General features: G+C 37.1%; 1 protein-coding gene and 1 long non-coding RNA gene across 2 annotated transcripts; one reads left to right on the forward strand and one right to left on the reverse strand.

Annotated features, from left to right (window-relative positions):
- Nucleotides 1-392: 392 nt before the first annotated feature.
- Nucleotides 393-5,213, forward strand: LOC139714906 (uncharacterized). The gene is made up of 3 exons (XR_011709771.1): nt 393-566; nt 1,280-1,364; nt 4,051-5,213. It is a non-coding gene; the product is annotated as an uncharacterized lncRNA (long non-coding RNA).
- A 3,360-nt stretch (nt 5,214-8,573) lies between these two features.
- LOC139714908 (uncharacterized) lies at nt 8,574-16,333 on the reverse strand. The gene is made up of 5 exons (XM_071626553.1): nt 15,793-16,333; nt 12,291-12,384; nt 10,810-10,969; nt 9,838-9,993; nt 8,574-9,349 (listed from the first exon to the last, which is right to left on the reverse strand). The coding sequence occupies exons 1-5, from the start codon at nt 15,933-15,935 to the stop codon at nt 9,183-9,185; spliced, it is 720 nt and encodes a 239-aa protein (XP_071482654.1). The 5' UTR covers nt 15,936-16,333; the 3' UTR covers nt 8,574-9,182.
- Nucleotides 16,334-18,441: the final 2,108 nt, after the last annotated feature.

Here is an 18,441-nt window from a genome sequence, read left to right on the forward strand (position 1 = left end):
CTTCATCTGGAAGATATGTAGAACTTTATTTTTTGACTTTTGAGAACATTTCTGGTGTGAGTTTTACGCTGTGTATGTAAGTCACCTTACACAGGAGTTTGTTTGTTTGTGTTTTTTTTTTCTACAATATGTGACTTTTAAGTTCTTCAGAATGGGGAACTTTACAAATGCATTCAGGATAATTCTCTTTTAGTTCTCATTATTCTATCCTTGTATCATCATTATTCTACCCCAATAAATTGCATGCATACAACACATATTGTTGAGAATTTATGTTGGTATTGACACATGTGCTTGGGGAAAAAGAAGGACATTATTGCAAATGTGTGCATGCAACTACCAACGACCACTCCCTCCCTCCCATTTCTCGCAGCTACGTGTCCCGCATCAACCCCCGCGACTCGTCCAAGCACGTCATCCTGGGCTCGCAGCAGTTCAAGCCCAGCGAGCTGGCAGCTCAGATCAACCTGAACATGGACAACGCCTGGGGCATCCTGCGCTGCATCGTGGACAAGTGCTTCCAGTTGAAGGAGGGCAAGTACCTGATCCTGAAGGACCCCAACAAGGTGAGCATAGACACCCCCTCTCCATCACTGGTAGACAGGGGAAGGCTGTAGAACCTTGTCTCATCAAGTCAATAGTACATAGAAACCCTGTTAAAACAAGGTTACTGGGCTGTTGATTTTACCGTGTTTTAGTATGAAGTAACTGGTATTGCCTTGTGAACATACAAAAAAAGAAACCAGCTGAATACAGTAATGAAAAATTGGTAGTGCGGAATTCACTCATTGAAGGCAGCACCACGATATTAGCAAGCTTGTTACAACATGGTTTCCCTGTACAGTAACCCTTCGTGATATAGCCAGTGAGTCATGCATTTTGTTCAGCCCTGTTAGTTTGACTGGAGGAAGTACAGTGATTCTACTAATTTTTTTCTACATTGGGTTTTATTTTACCTTGATAGAACTGAAAAACAGCATTTACAATTTTTCTTTTGTTTTTTAAAGGAGCGAAAATAGGATATTTAAAAGTTAGTTAAATGTTTGTTTGAAGTGGAAGTAGTCAAAGGATTATTTGCCCTGTCACTGAACATAGTAATCACTCATGAGTCATTCTGATTGTAAAGAGGGAATACAGTTTGATTGTACGCTGATCGACCGTTTGCATGTGTTCTGTTAATGGGGTATGAGGAATAGGCCATGTAGCATAAAAGATCTGATTTGTAGAGGCTTTCTTAGAACCATTTTGACACATTTGCTTTATGTTTGTTTCTTCACAGCCTGTCATCCGCATCTATGACATCCCGGACAACACTTTCAGCTCGGACGACGACGAGGAGGAAGACGATGAGGATGAAGGCGATGGTAAGAATCCGTAGCAATGTGGTGAAGGGACTTTTCCAAATACAATGCTTTCCCATTATAACAAACATGATTCCAAGAAAAACATTCAGGTCCTGAAATGATCATCTGTACAATCTTTACATAGTCTATTGTTCGGTTGTAACAATATTTTGATACAACAAAAGAAAACTGGTGATCCCAAGGACTTCGTTATGAGGGGAGTTGCTGTTTTACTGGTATGAATATCAATTTTTCTTGAGAACAGTAAAGACAATAAACAGATAGTAAGTGAGACAGTAAAGACAAGACAGTAAAGAGGTCAATGGATTTTGTAGTTAACTTTATAGAGAGCAGTGAAGTTTGTTCTTGCTTTTTAATCCTATATTTGCTGACATCGGCATGACAAAATCAGTGTTCGTGTGTACCTGACTTGTGCCTAAAGCTTGATTTTACAATGTTATAAACACAAATCCTTTCCGGGTTTATACACCACGAATGGTATCATCATATGGGGACTTTGTGTCATGATAACCAAGAGATGACCATGATAATTTTATTCCATTTCACTTGTACAGTGGACTCCCATAATAACAAAGTCCTCAGGACCTGCAGTTTTCTTTCGTTATATCGAAATTTTGGTATAACCGAACAAATACAAAAAATAAAAAATAAAAAAACATAGATTGAATAACATTGCAGCATTTTTGTCTCGCCCACCGGAGGTGAAGGCGAGACTAAGGGATCCAAATGGCGTCCGTCCGTCGTCCGTCGTCCGTCCGTCGTCCGTCCGTCGTCCGTCACAAATGTTAAAGTTTACCTGCAAGACTCTCTTATGATGCATAACTTGGCATCTGTTACAGCAATGGCAGCCACACTTGGGTGATAGAAGCACTAGGGCTATCTTCATGTTATGGTGTTGTCAGAGGTCATGTGATGATGTCAAAGGTCATTTGAGGTCATAAATTAAAGAGTATGTGCAAGACTCTCTTTTCTATGTTAAAGTTTACCTGCAAGACTCTCTTTTGACAAATAACTTCACATAAGTTGCTTGGATTACAACCTAACTTGGGTCATAGATGCACTGGGGGTACCTTCATGTTATGGTGCCGTTGGAGGTCACAGGATAAGGTCAAAGGTCATTTGAGGTCAAACGTTAAAGTTTACTTGCAAGACTCTCTTATCACATGTAACTCGACACATGTTGCTACAATGGCAATCAAACTTGGGTGATGGATGCACTAGGGGTACCTTCATGTTATGGTGCGGTAAGAGGTCACATGATAAGGTCAAAGGTCATTTGAGGTCATACGTTTAAGTTTACTTGCAAGACTCTCTTATCACACGTAACTCAGCACATGTTGCTACAATGGCAATCAAACTTGGGTGATGGTAGATGTCTCTTGGGAAGTTGAAGGTAACCACAAGGTCAAAGGTTACAGACAGGGGTCAACGAACTTTTAGGGCCCAATGTTTAGTTTTTAGGGCACATTTCGTTTATGGCTCATAACTTTTGATCCCTTTGTCCGTTTGTGACCAAACTTCGATGGAAGATGTCCCTTGGGGAGGTGAAGGTCGTCACAAGGTCAAAGGTCACAGACAGGTCAACAAACTTTTAGGGCCCAATGTTATTTTTTAGGGTACGTTTTGATTGTGGCTCATAACTTTTGATCCCTATGTCCGTATGTGACCAAACTTGGACGGTAGATGTCCCTTGGGGAGTTAAAGGTCATCACAAGGTCAAAGGTCACAGAAAGGGGTCAACAAATTTTTAGGGCCCAATGTTAAGTTTTTATGGCGCGTTTCGATTATGGCTCATTACTTTTGATCCCTTTGTCCGTTTGTGACCAAACTTGGATGGTGAATGTCCCTTAGGGTGTTGAAGGTCACCACAAGGTCAAAGGTCATAAGCAGGTCAATTAACTTGTGGGAGTTATAAAAAATATTAATTCCTTGTACGCGAATGGGCGAGACACAATTCGGCGATTGCCTTGTTACTTCGTTGTAACCGGAATTTCATTATAACCGTGTTCGTTATAGCGGGAGTGCACTGTATCGTCATTTGAGGACTTTGTGTATTGATAAACACTCATGATAGTTTTATTCTATTTCACTTGTAGTAACACTTCTTTTTTGCCAATGATGTCAAGTTATCCCTGTCAGACTTCAGTCAAGAAAGACTGGCATGTTGACAAAAAACTTTACCTGAGGCAAATATCAATTTCCAATGTTTGCTTGTTTGTTTGTTTGTTTGTTTGTTTGTTGTTGTTGTTGTTGTTGTTGTTGTTTTTTTTGGGGGGGTCCCCAACTTGCTAGTATTGTATTACCTTTAAAAAAAAAATGCCCCATTAACAAAGCTGTGCCACAAGCAGTGATATGTGAATTATGAACAGGAACGACAAGACACAGCGAGATAACATTGATAGTCTTCTGATCTAATAGACTTAAAATCCAAGAGAAATATTTCAAGAGAAGTCTATGAGTTTACAGGAATATATATTTACATTCTACAAGTTTACAGGAATATATATTTACTTTCTACAAGTTTACAGGAATATATATTTACTTTCTACAAGTAGCATTATAAACAGTACGTCTCGATTGTGCGGAATAATCTTTTGTGTTATAGGCTTTCATTTGGCTGTATTATTTTATCTTTTGTTTGTCAGTGAGATGTTTTCTTCCATTTTGTACCCATAAATATCGATAGATGAAGGAGATGACGAATAACTTCTTGGAAGGAGGACTGGAAACCTCATCTCACCTCTGAAGACGTGTTCAGCTCCCCCAACGGTGGCACGTTGTCTCTCAATGTGTTCGGATCGTTTCTTGCAACTTCATGGTGCTATCCAGAATCGACTAATGTAAATTCACAATTTTGGTGAAGCTCCTGATTTTTCCCTCATATTTTTTTAAAATCAGATGTTAACATTCTTTGAAATAGATTTATTTCTATTCTCGCTGTATGAGATGAGAAAGATGGTACAGGTATATTAACTGCATTTGGCTGCAAAGAGTAATGTCTCTGCAGTTTGACATTGCCAGTAAGTTCACTCTTTCATACAATATCTATGGTATGTAATTACAATACAGACTTAAATGTAGTTTGCATTGTTTGTGGAGTAACACAAATTCACACCTGAAGGTTTAGTTTTATCTTGTATTTTGGTGTGTCTTTTTATTTCCACCCCCAGATGACTTCATGACATGATATTTGAGGGAATGCGTGTGAAAAAAAGACACACAGTTATACCTGGAATGTAGAATGAATTTGAATTTGTAATTGCACATTCCAAGTTAAGATTTTAAAGTTAAATGGCAATAATACAAAAAGTACATGTATGTACAGGCAAACCCTGTTCAAACAAGTTACATGAAGTTGCTACAGCAGGAACTTTCTCATGACAAAAAATTAATGGAAATTATAAGTTTTACTGTAAAATCCCCTCATTCTTATAAAATCTAATTCTGACAGGGTTTGCCTTTTCTGTTTCAGAAAATTTAGATTTGGTCCATGGCTCAGTGAAAGAGTCTGTACATGTATTTATGGTAGACTACATGTGTTGTGAAATATCCTATAGTGAATCAAAGTATTTCCCAAGGATAGTAAGTATGAAGTTGCAAGTTCGAATCTGTTCAGTCCAGTTTAATGTTTTATCAGTCTTGATGAAGAGATACGTTCTAAAGAAACAATATATTTTGCATTTCCCTCATTTTAAGTTCTTTATACATGTGCAACAAAGGTGATAGAGCCTCCTGCTGTACTACCTTTGTTTTCCAAAGGTATTTTTTGCCACTTATTTTTTGTGAGAAAAACTCTGAATTTTGTGACTGACTAAAGTTGTAGGAATCTAGAAGCCCCAGGGCAATGTCACACTCTAATTTCATATTTAATGTTATGATACTCATAAAAAGGTAGATTGAAAGTATTTAGTATATTTAATTTTTGTTGTCATGTATCTAATGTTACCATTGTGTTGCTGTAGTGTCTTTGAGTGACATTCTGCATTGTATTGTTACATTTCATGGCGAGTCATACGTCTGTCACTGCAATACGTATCATGTTCTGAACTAGGAAGGTGACCTTTCTGCTATAGCACAACACATTGACATCATGCAAAATACACTGTATTAAAAGAGTTTCAAAAAGATATCCCCAACAAAGAGAATGACTATGCTGTGTCATTCATCTTGAATATGTGTGCATGTCTGATAATTTTCTTTTCATAGTACAGTGCACTCCTTTAATAATGAACATGGTTATAACGAAATTCTGGTTACAGTGAAATGAAAATTCAGGTTACAACATTACCGGCTCTTTGTTTTTTTATTGTTTATTTATTCGGTTATAACGAAATTTCGATATAACGAAAGAAAACTGCCGGTCGCGAGTACTACATTATGATGGGAGTCCACTGTATTTGGTGTCTGCAGAAACTCTGTGGTTGGGATCTAATATGGATCTTTGTGCCACATGAATCCAGCTTGTAATATTCACCGTGTGCATGAAAAGTTGCTGGAAAACAAACACTTGCTGATGACTTGTGACTTGTCTGCGGTAATCACATGAGTGTTGCTGTTTGTTTGTTTGTTTGTTTGTTTGGGTTGAGCTGTTTTTTTTTTTGGGGGGGGAGGGGTGGGGGTTAATGGGATGTTGCGATGTTGGTACTGTAATTGACTTGATGCCGATGACTATTGATGCTTGTGTATTTGTACTCCATGTGTGTTGATGTCATTGATTCTTCATCAAACAAACAAACAAACCACCATCACCAAAGAAAGCAGACTGAAGTGAACACATAAATACACTCATTAGCATTGACTGCAGTGCTTAGGATGCTTATTACAGTAGTGGATAACTTTAATTTTCATGATTGTATGTACATCATTATGGCAATGAATATGATACAGTACTGTATTCAAATCAATGTATGGAAGACATCCAGCACTTACGTTATAATGTCTTTGGCACATGAAAGTACACGTACTGTATTATCAATATGGTATTTTGGTTTAGCTGATTGAAAGTGAGAGGAAACGCCCAGTACATTTTCGTACTGTCAACTTCCATCTAGAGCAAAGCAAACTGTAAGTCTCCATTAGCAGATAGCATAATAACAAGTCTTTCTTGGCAACCATAAAGCATCATCCTATGTGTACACATACATGTACTTTCATTCAACATAAACGATTAAGCTGTCATATAATATGCTGTTTTGCCATATCATAAAACCGGTTGAAACTAGAGGACAAGTATGTCCTGAGATCCATCAAATATAAAAAAGAAAACGATGTATAAACAAATTATAATACAACTGTAGTGCACAAAATATGCACACATACAATTTTAATCACTAACACCATGGTTGTAAGGGGACAATAAGAACAACCAGTTCTTTCTCAAACAACATGTGTGTTGATGCCATTGATTATCCTCCATGAAAACGAACAAACAAACAACCACCATCAAAGAAAGCAAACTGAACTGAACACTCAGAAACACTCATTGGCATTGATCGCAGTGCTTGGGAATACTTGTTCGATATCTTCATGATTCTTCATGATTGTATGTACATCATCATGGTAATGAATGTGGCATTCAAATTAGTATGGAAGACATCCTGCAATTATATTTCAATGTCTTTGTGGCATATGAAAGTATTATCAAGATGATGGTTAACTGATTGAAAGTGAGAGGAAGCACACAGGAATGCTAAATATGAGTACTGTCAACTTTCATCTAAAGGAAAGCAAGCTTTACGTTTCCATTAGCAGATACCATGAGAACACAAGTCTTTCTTGACAACCATAAAGCATTATCCTATGGGTACACGTACAGTCACCCTTGCCCAAGTCGAATCGATCGTATTTGGACTGAAGAAATAGCTTCAACTTACAGATAATTCGACTTATGAGGGATTAAAATTAATAGAATATAAAGAGAAGAGGACTCGAAAAGACTTTCGACTTAGACGATTATTTGACTTATGCGAGGTCGACTTGAGCAGGTTAACTGTATTTTCATTCAACATGGATGCATAAGTCGTCATATACATGTACTGTAAAACATGATATATTCGCGGCATGAATTTTTCGTGAATTGGAGCCGACGGCCTTTTTTGCGGCATGAAATTTTCGCGAACTGCCACTGGTATTCAATGCATATAGTATAGACAAGAACTTTCGTGTGCATTTTAATTTCGCGAATCTTGGCGCTCGCGAAATTAAAATGCACGCGAAAATTCCTCGTTTTACAGTATGCTGTATTGCCAAATCAGAAAACTTCAGGACAAGTATCTCCCGAGATCTATTAAATACAGTGTACTGTATAAAAAAGAAAACCCTATACATATGTAAATGATAATACAACGGTAGTGCAGAAAATATGCAAACATACAATTGTAATCACAAACACCATGGTTGTAAGGGGAACAAAAGAAAAAGTACTTAGTAGTTCTTTCTCCAACATTGTAATAAACTGGTGATGCTTTGTGCAAAGTATGGGACATTTCACTATTATATTTCAGGACTATATAGCATTGTTTAGGAGCAGCTGTTAGGATTTATTCTGACCTATATTTGTCATAGTTTATCTTCTCCCACATGAATGTCTTGCACATGAATGGGAGTCTCTGAAGAAGGCATCTGTAATAGTGACAGTCTATTCTACTTTACAGATGAAAACTAGAGTTTCTTCAGCATTAGTAGAGACATTCCACAAGATCAGACTACATGTATATATACAGGTGAATACAGATGCACCTACGTAAATGTTTCTATGAATTACATCATGTCCAGATTCTTAGCTACCTCCACAATCTGTATGAAACCATTTGCTTCCAAACGAAACCAAAATCAATATCCCCCCTATTAAAAAATGAATAAATCTGCACAAATGGATGAAAAGCCGAGTACATGATTTCTTCAGTATCAGTAACTTACATTCCACTGCAGTCTGATCGGACTATACATACATGTGTGAAACAAAGGTGCACCAAGTTGTGTTTATGAATTACTGTACATGTACAACCTGTACAGGTTCTTGGTCATCCACACATTCTGTGGAGTGTATGAAACCATTTGCTTCCAAACAGAACCAAACCCAGCATCCCTTTATTCAGAAATAAATAAATCTGCACAAATGGACGAAAAGCTGGATACATGATTTCTTCAGCATCAGTGACATAAAATCTACTGCAATAAGATGCGGTTACACGACACATTACCCTGATAATAGGAACTGTAGCCACATTCAACAATCTGTATGCACCGTCAATCAAATGCACCATCAGCTCACAAACTCTAGTCAACATGGTTCACTCATCGATTTTAGAAATCAGAGTGTTCTTTACAAAGCAGATGAAATGGGGCTTTCCCGAGTTTGGTAGGGGCTGTAAGAATCACTTCCTAAAACCTCATCACTTATCCCTACACGACACATTACCCTGAAAATAGAAACTGTAGCCACATTCAATGAATCTGTGTCAATCAAATGCACCATCGGCTTATAAAATCCAGTCAACATGGTTCACTCATAGATTTTAGAAATCACAGTGTTCTTTACAAAGCAGATGAAATGGGGCTTCCCCGAGTTTGGTAGTGGCTGTAAGAATCACTTCCTAAAAGCTCATCACTTATCCCTACACGACACATTACCCTGATAACAGAAACTGTAGCCACATTCAATGAATCTGTGTCAATCAAATGCACCATCGGCTTATAAAATCCAGTCAACATGGTTCACTCATCGATTTTAGAAATCACAGTGTTCTTTACAAAGCAGATAAGATGGGGCTTCCCCGAGTTTGGTAGGGCCTATACAAATCACTTCCTACAACCTCATCACTTATCCCTGTGCTTTTTGGCCTTCTCCCCTTTCTCGTCAGCGCCCTTCCTCTTTGGGGCTGTTCCATTTGGTTGATCAAGAATGGATGGGTCCAGCTTGTTGGCCATGTAGTGTGTCCACAGGGCTAGCTCCACCTTGTGTGGTGTCCACTTCATAGAGGAATCTGAAAACAACAGACTCTGGTATCATTCAACTGCCCAGAACACCTTCACGCTCGTCCTACTCAACATACCCTGCATATAGGGATGATGCATACAGCATTTGCAGCCATGTGCACAATGGACATATGTATTCAGCATGACTTCAAACTGGGATTCAGCATGCACATAGTCAGCTTCATTTGTTGCATGTCCTTCCTTCTTTTACAATAAAAGCAGTTCATTAAGGTGATACAATAATTTGGTCTTGTCATGTTCATGCAACAACAAAAGCAAACTTTGTCGTGGAACATTTTATCACATGGTTACCCTGCATAAATTCTTGATTCATTCACGAGGACAGAAACTGTTGAACGATTTCAAAATCTCGTGTTATCTCCAGGATGAATGAATAACTAAAAAAGATACATAAATAGAGTAATGGCTGAATATGTGCATTTATCAAAGAGAAAAGGATAAATTAAGGGATGGGGGTGGCAGACAGGCAGCATACCTCCTTTATTCAGTCTGGTGACACACTTCTGTACTGCCTCGCAGTATCTCTTGTATGCAGCGTCGGTGTACGCCAGCGGAGTGCAGCCTGGCACGGCTAGCATGCTCTCGTCTGCCATGAATGGGGCACACTCTGGGGCACCAGCAGCCAAGACGGCTGTGAGAGTAAGAGGATTTCGATACAATAGTAGGTTCACAGGAGATGAATATCATACACGTAGTGTTTTGCACTTTCTTGAGCAAAATATCAGTGACAGCAGCATACAATCTACGCACATGATTGCAAGTATTCATAGGAAAGTAGAGCTAGAAAAGTTCTATTTTGTACCTTCACATGTAATTACTTGTACATTTTCATTCACTTCATGTGGTCATCACTGAATAAACATTCTCTCCGTTCAAGATGTCCTCGTCCACAAAAAGAGAATGTAATGACTTAACATATCAACAGGCTAAATCACAGTGGTAATGCCATTCATGCCAAGAGGAGAAACTTGTAGCATTGTGCAAATTAAAGAACACTACAATACCAGGGCTTTTTCTTCCCAACAACTTGATTGACATGGTTCAAAAGCTCTGCGCTTGCATAAATACATTGCACATGCAAAGACTGAGCAACATGATCCCCTTCTTCCTTACAGGGTCAGAGTGCTTACATCACACCTATCAAATCACAGAGTCACTTATGGATCCTGGACCCAAATTGAAGTCTAGTTAGACATCCTTGCCATAACTATGGACATTGAGAATCACAGACCCATGTGCCGATACTTACACAATTATATAATTGTGCAACGCCTCAGACAATTCCATCAAGGCAAAAAATGAAAAATAAATACAAGAAAATACAAGAAAATACAAGAAAAGGAAAAGGAAGAGGAAGAGGAAGAGGAAGAGGAAGAGGAAGAGGAAGAGGAAGAGGAAAAGGAAAAGGAAAAGGAAAAGGAAAAGGAAAAGAGTTGGAAATGTGTACCTGAAGCAGTGGCCGGCCCCACTGCCTTGAGTACAGTGAGCTCCTTGATGGCACTGCCAACGTTGGGCAGTTTTTTAAAGGCCTTCTTACTGGCACCTTCCACCAACTCTGGGCTGTTGGTCTTCACCATCTCCTTCAGTCTGGGGCGGAACTTGCCCCTCTGTTTGACAATCAATTTGATTATTAACTAATTTGCAATACTGACACCACTTGTTCAAACAGAGAAAACCTTGTGTAACAAATAAAGTAACATTGTACAGCGCACTCCCGTTATAACAAACACGGTTATAACAAAATTCTGGTTACAACGAAGAAAAACTTTGGGCAGCAGCATTATCCACTCTATGTATCTTATTGTTTATTTGTCGGGTTATACATTTTTTTTGATATAATGAAAGAAAACTGTGAGTCCCAATGACTTATTTGTAATGGGAGTCCACTGTATGTATGTGCTAAACTACATATTTTATGTGATGTGTTCCTCAATAAAACAGAGGGGTGGAGTGAGACATGAAATAGGAATACATGTGTGTATCAATTCTTACAGTGAGACTGCACTGTTCTACTTTGTTCCTGATACTGTATACGCTATAATTTTCGCGTACATATATTTTTGCGAATTGTCGCTGTCACACATTTCCGCGAGTGGTTAAATTCGCGATTAGGGGACCAGAGAAAATATGAAGTGGCAAAGAAAGTGTGAATTTTCAACTTACTAGCTAATAAGAATGATACTAGTATTCGTAAGTAGACGTAGACGTGCCTAAACAAGCTTAGCCAGTATGGTCTGTTTGGTAAGCCGTGACATGGTATACTAGTACTGAAATGTTCGTATCATCAAGGCAAGGGATTCATTTTGGAAGGTAATATTTTCGCGTGTTGTTAATTTCGCGAATAGCTCCCGACTCGCGAAATTCGCGAAAATAAAACCCCCGCGAAATATATAGCGTATACAGTAATAAAGTAATAAACTGCTTAGAAACATGAGCAGTGTTCACCAAATTATAATTCACTTCTGACTTGTCATCATCAAGAAGTTTGGGTATTGATTACACAGAGCTGAAATCAGGGGAAACATTCATTTTCTATATTAGAAGTAAATCTGTATGAGCTCTTACAGAATATTTCTTAACGATGAAGGTTTTCCAAATCTTTTTCTTACTACGTGTGTATCACAATGACACTTTAAATGGCATGTCTGTAGATAGAGAACGTGGACTGTGATGTTCAACATACTGTAAAGCCAGAAACATTCCATGCATGAAACTTTCACGAACTGCCACTGGCAGTCAATGCATTGTATAAAAAAAACAAACAAACAAACAAACAAACTTTGACATGCATTTGACTTTCGTGAATCTTGGCTCCTCATGAAATTCATAAAAGTTTCAAGCATGTGGAAATTTCTGGCTTTATGTACTTTCTGCCTTGTTCTTGAGAAATTATTTTTCTCATGTCTACAACAGGATGACACAACTTACAGTTAGCTTCCACTCCATGAGCTTTGCCAGCTCTTCATGGGTGATGTACTTTTCATCTCGTTGCTGAATTGCTTTGGGAAGCTCTTTTTGGAACCTTTACAGAGAATGAAACAATGAACAATAGCCTTAATGATCATTGTGTGTCAAATAATACAGAATCTCAACATTAAGTGCAGACATCATTTACTGTATTCTCTTTGACATATGAAGAATGGGAGGAAACTTTCCATAATTTGTGATTAAAAAGCTGCTCAACTTAAAGTGTAACTGGGGAATAAGCATGATAATGTTCACTAAACTTACAGTACTCAAGTTAGACATACGGGCAATTCCGTGAAAAATGTTACCCGAGGGTGGAAAAATGAAAATCAAGAAACAACTTTGTTTTACCCTGGAAAGTATTCAGGAAGGGTCATATCAAACTGATATGATGAAAAAATTTGGTACATTTTGGAAAAAATGTATTTTTTTAGGTATTGAAATCATGTGTTTTTTTCTAAGACATTGCAGAAAAATTCAGTATAATTTGCATGTAATTCTTCTGAAGTAGAAATTTTCCCTATAAAATGACTTTCAGGCAACCATTTTTATGCTATGATGAAGCTGATGACTCATTTTTAGATCATCCTCCTTGGTATCGAAAGAAAATAATTCTTTCTTAAAAGATGAGCATTTCAATTTTTTGAATTTCCACCTCTTTCAAAGTGTAATGTCCGTAACGTTTTAGATGTAAAAGTTCTTGTAACACACTGTGTTTTGGTCTAATTTTGTTCTAAATTCAAAAGCAAAGCTAAAATGTGATATCACACAACATATCCACACAGTTTTTCGGGAACCTGCACAATTCCTTTTAAAAAGCGTTACGGACATTACATAACCAATGCGTTACGGACATTACACATTTGTGGCAAAAGTATTAGTACATATGATTATTAGGAATAGCTTAGATTCTACCCTACAATATCGATATCTGTCACAATGAATGCCCTAGCCCTTACTGAAAATTGATTTGGGACTTTACTCAGCAAAAAGTGCAGTGTTTCAACAAGGTTTTCACTAATCTCCATTCCTCTACAATCTTATTTCTTGTGTCTACTTTACTCTCCCATGAAATATGTGTACATGGATGCAAGCTATGGCAAACAGCAACAGCATATTAAGTTGAGTAATTATACTATGATGGCAAGAATGTATGTTAAAACATTGTTAAAGAAGAGAAACAGTCAAAAACATCTCTGGACAAGGCCTTTTACACAATGGATGATCAGTTGTGGTCTGACTTGTCTGTTAAGGAAATACAGTCCAACCTCAAGTTCTAACCATGTCGTGAACGGTAGCCATCTGGATAAAATGATATTGCTGGATAAGGGAGATATGCTCTTGCATGACACTTGTAAGCAAATTGTGTAGGATATCATTTATTGACTATTCAATATTATAATTTACATGAAAATTTCATGTTTTATTATTCAATAATGTGGAAATCAAATGGAATGTGAATGAAATACACTTCCTCATTATTCCTTCTAGCAACAGTATTTTGGTTGTTAGAAATATACTTGTACCATAGCAATTAACATTTATGTCCTGAATCACAATTACCTTGTAAAGAATAAAAAAGTGATATGTACTTTTAGTCATATTTTGCACCGAATTATGCAAAAAAAAAAAATAATAATGTGCCAGTCCATATCTGGATAATACAGCAATCCAGAAAAGTGATTGCTGGATGACTGAGGTTGGACTTTATGTAATGAGGATAGTCCATCAATTATGAAAGTTCTGAAAAGACAAGGATCCATGAATATTTCTTTGATTGTAGTGAAGGAGAGCCATTTTTATAACAGGATGGAATCATTAGTATTAGACCCTCTCCAACAATTGGTCAAGAACACCTTTCTTGCTTCCAAGGTGATTGATTTGGAAGCAGAATAAACAATATTCTCCAAAACAGACTTTTCTGACCCTGAAAAAGACTGTTGTACTTCAACAAACTGTTGGGGAAAAAAGAAAGTAAAACTAAATATTCATTGTGTAAAAATACATACTGAGCATTTGTTGAACCATTATTTTATTTGATTTTGATTATGCATTTAAGTTTTGATTAAAATAAAAGTTGTTTATTCTTGCAGAGTTACGCTCAGTGATGGCTATGTAGATGTGAATAAAAAGCGTAATGTCCGTAACATTTTCTTAAAATTACATTTTGAGTAATCAAAAGTTTGAATATCATAACAGAAAGTCAAAAGGCTGATCTATATGTTATTTATAGATCATAACTTCATTACAGTCATTAAATAAGTTGATTAAATTCCCATATGATAGAAAAGTCAACAAATTGTTAAAGTAGGGGTCAATACTGACCAAATAGTCCTCAAATTGGCAACTCCTGATATAAAAGATCTCCTGAAAGGGCTATAGTAGCATTGTCCATTGTGTATTGATTACCATCCAAGTGAAAAGGATAAAAAATATTAATACTTGCATGTGACTCCTGTCACTTAATGAAAGTGGACAAATCTGTAATGCCCGTAACGCTTAGAATGTAATGTCCGTAACACCACAATTATGGCTATAGGAGGTACATGTGTCACCTGTTTCACTAAATTTGATTTTATTTTCTTTAAACATTTCTTTACCTTTCAATTTATTCCTACATTGGTCTAATTATGTGCTTAAACTCACAGACTTTTCAATGATTGTATGGGCATGCAAAAAGTCATGTCCAAAAAATGTAATGTCCGTAACGGCCAACATTTTATGCAGTAAGTGCCAAATGATGTGGTGAAATGGAATGAAATTTTCACTGTTTATGATTTAGCCTCATATGTGAGTGATTCCACTGTATGAGTTCAGAATGAAAATATTTTGTTATCTTAATGACCTTTTGAAGTTGCAAATTTTGTCTGAAATGTAATGTCCGTAACGCTGGAACTGCCCATACAGTACTCAAGTTTTAACCTGTTGAGGATGGGCTGATTTTGCTACAACACGCATTTCCCATAGACACTTGCCTCAGTATACTTGGGGCTCGTCCTTAACGGTTTAAGGTCCTATGTAAGATGTCAAAAATGGAGTGGAATCTACTTTTAAAGCATCTTATGATAACCTTGTCAAAAAAAAATTGGATCACTGCAGCTGCACTGTATTTATAAGCGGTATCTCATCTACTTTTACATGTCATGCATGGCAACATTTATGTAAGAAATTGTGGTCCACACTTTTATACACTACAAAATCAATTTATAAAAGATGCCTCTTGCATCCAAATAATGACATAAATCATTTCATGATATTTTTTTCTCTTTTTCTTAATCAGTGAATGCTAATATTCAGATAAAAGATGATATTAATTTGGAGGGCCTGACAGAGAAAACTTGTATTGTTAGAGACTCCTTGTGCACAATGCCTGAATGCCCCAACTTGCATGTTATCATAACAACTTACATATTGATGGGATTGTATCAACTGAACTGTGTGGATACAATCACTTGCACATTACCATGAATCCAATGTGAGCAGAGATTTGCCACTGGCTTGCTTCATCTTAGATGCCTTGAGTCGTAGGACTTGCTCATACAGGTCAAGGACCTGACTCCACTCTTCCCCATTCGAGGATAACACAAAGCTGTTAGTCGATGTCATAGTGATCTGAAAGTAAGCAAGGCCATAACTTTTTTTATTATGATATTTATGCTACACTAAAATGCGGTAGAAAACATAGCCTTTAGGAAATTTCAAAAGGCTTACAAGTCCTATCGAGTCGATGTCGAGCGTTGTTACAGTATGTGCAAGGATCCTTTAAAATGGGCTCTAAAAATAACAAATCTTGCGGCAACTGACTGGTCTGATAGATATTAAGAACATGTTGAATATATCCTCACTTTAAAACAATCATTTAATCAAAGGGTTAAAACTAGACCTTACCTCCAGTAGGATTACCTAACAAATATGAAGGATAGTCCATTAAGTGTATGAATGCAGCTGAAGTCAAATATAAAATCCAGACACGATGCCAATGCTGTACATTTTTTACTTTGACTGATACAGATCGAAGAGATACTGATAGATCTCTAAACCCAGTAATGAACTCTGGTGTCAACAAACATGATTCTTCATGTTGTATATGAACCACGCCATACCCTGGGGCATTTACCATAGAACCTTTGGTTACAGCATTTTGTAGCACCATCATCGTGTTTGACAGATGTACAGATCCCGGGTACAGATTATACACAATATCATCATGGCAACTAACTTAACACAGCCCTGTCGCTGTACACAGCGCGACAGTGTTTACCGGTATTCTGTCAAACGTAGACCCTATATTTTTGATATATATTTATTGTTTTTGTTTTTTATGAATGGGTAATTATACCGTAGCTGTTTGTGCATGCAACAGGAGCTTTCTAGTTGGGTCATATATATGATGAAGATGCATTACGTACCACTACCAGTGGCAGCATTGAATTGGTGATGTATCATGCATTAAAGTAAAATGAAGTGACTGGTAATTTAATACACTGGCTATGTAGGCCTAGGGTCTATAGGTAAACAATTAACAGTTGCTGTAGTTGCATTTTTATACTGCTATTTGCAATTATAGACCTAGGCCTACTCCAAGCTCCAATCATGACCAGCATACAAGTCGCATTCTATCAAAAATCATGCCTGTGAAGCAAGTTATGACAGGTGTTACATCAGTCACATAGTGTATAACGGCGAACGCCTTAGTCTGTCTTCATAACTACACACGCTTTCAATTTCTCACCACAGCGAACCCTCCAGAAACTTAGGTTTTGTGTGTAGCTCTGGGTCATTCTTCGCTAAGTGTATATTTTTGGCCTTACAAATTATTGAAAGAAAAAGTGTCTCAGAAATGGAAAATCTTTCATAAAATGGGAAAATCATGATGATCACAATGCTGACTTCATTTAATATGGGCGCAATCTTTATTAGTAGAGCAGATAAGCCGAAGAATTGTGCAAAATTTGACTAAAGCATGAAACTTTCACCATTGTTAGTACATGCTATAAGATTAATTTTAAGATCGGGAGGTAAGTCTGAATTGACCTCTGATGACCTCTAGAGGTCAATGACCTCAAAATCTAAGAAAATTGATATTTTGCGTCATTGGTTAATGATAAACACAGTAATGATGTACTAAAACTTAATTTTTGTCGCAGTGAAATTGTCTTTATGTTCCACAGAGCCCTGACAGGTTTCTACCTTTGACCTCTGATGACCTCCACATGTCAATGACCTCAAAATGTCAGAAAATTGATATTTTGCATCATTGGTTAATGATAAAACACAGTAATGATGTACTAAAACTTAATTTTTGTCACAGTGAAATTGTCTTTATATTCCACAGAGCCCTGACAGGTTTCTATCTTTGACCTCTGATGACCTCCAGAGGTCAATGACCTCAAAATGTCAGAAAATTGATATTTCAATGCGTCACTCATAACTGAAACACGATAATTATGTACTAAAAACTAATTTTTGTAAGAGGAATTCCCTCAATGTTCCACTGAGCCTTTCGAGTCAGATTTCTACCTTTGACCTCTGATGACCTCAGATGACCTATGATGAGGCCAATGACCTCAAAATGTCAGAACATTGATATTTGGTGCAATTGGTTGATGACAAACATGATTTAGATGTTATGTTCATTTGTATTACAATTGAATTGTTTTCCTATTCCACAGAGCAAGAGAAATTACTCACGTGTCTCTACCTTTGACCTCTGAGGAAGGTGACAGGTCAATGACCTCAAAATATCAGAATATTGATATTCTACGTATAGTCAATGGTCAACTTTGTAATACCCGATGTACAATCATTTATGCTATAATAGAAGAATCTTGTCATTCCATGGAACATTGGTCATTAGCCTGTGCATTATATCCAACTTTGACCTCTCAGGACAATGAGAGGTCACTGAGGTCACATGTGTAGGCTTACCTGTATTGATGTTTGGCTTCATTAGTGTAATCGTAAATGCTTAATCATGTACAAATCACGCATTGACGTTTTGATCAAAGTATGTATGCATATTCAACAGAGCATTGGTTTATAGTAACAGGTCTCTGAAATGTGAGAGGTCAATTACTTCAGAAATAAAGCTTAAGTTTCTTGAGTGATGGCA

This window comes from Diadema antillarum, unplaced genomic scaffold, assembly GCF_040938485.1.
Source record: "Diadema antillarum isolate AM-2024a unplaced genomic scaffold, OU_Dant_1.0 seq00002519_RagTag, whole genome shotgun sequence".
NCBI classification, from domain to species: Eukaryota; Metazoa; Echinodermata; class Echinoidea; order Diadematoida; family Diadematidae; genus Diadema; species Diadema antillarum.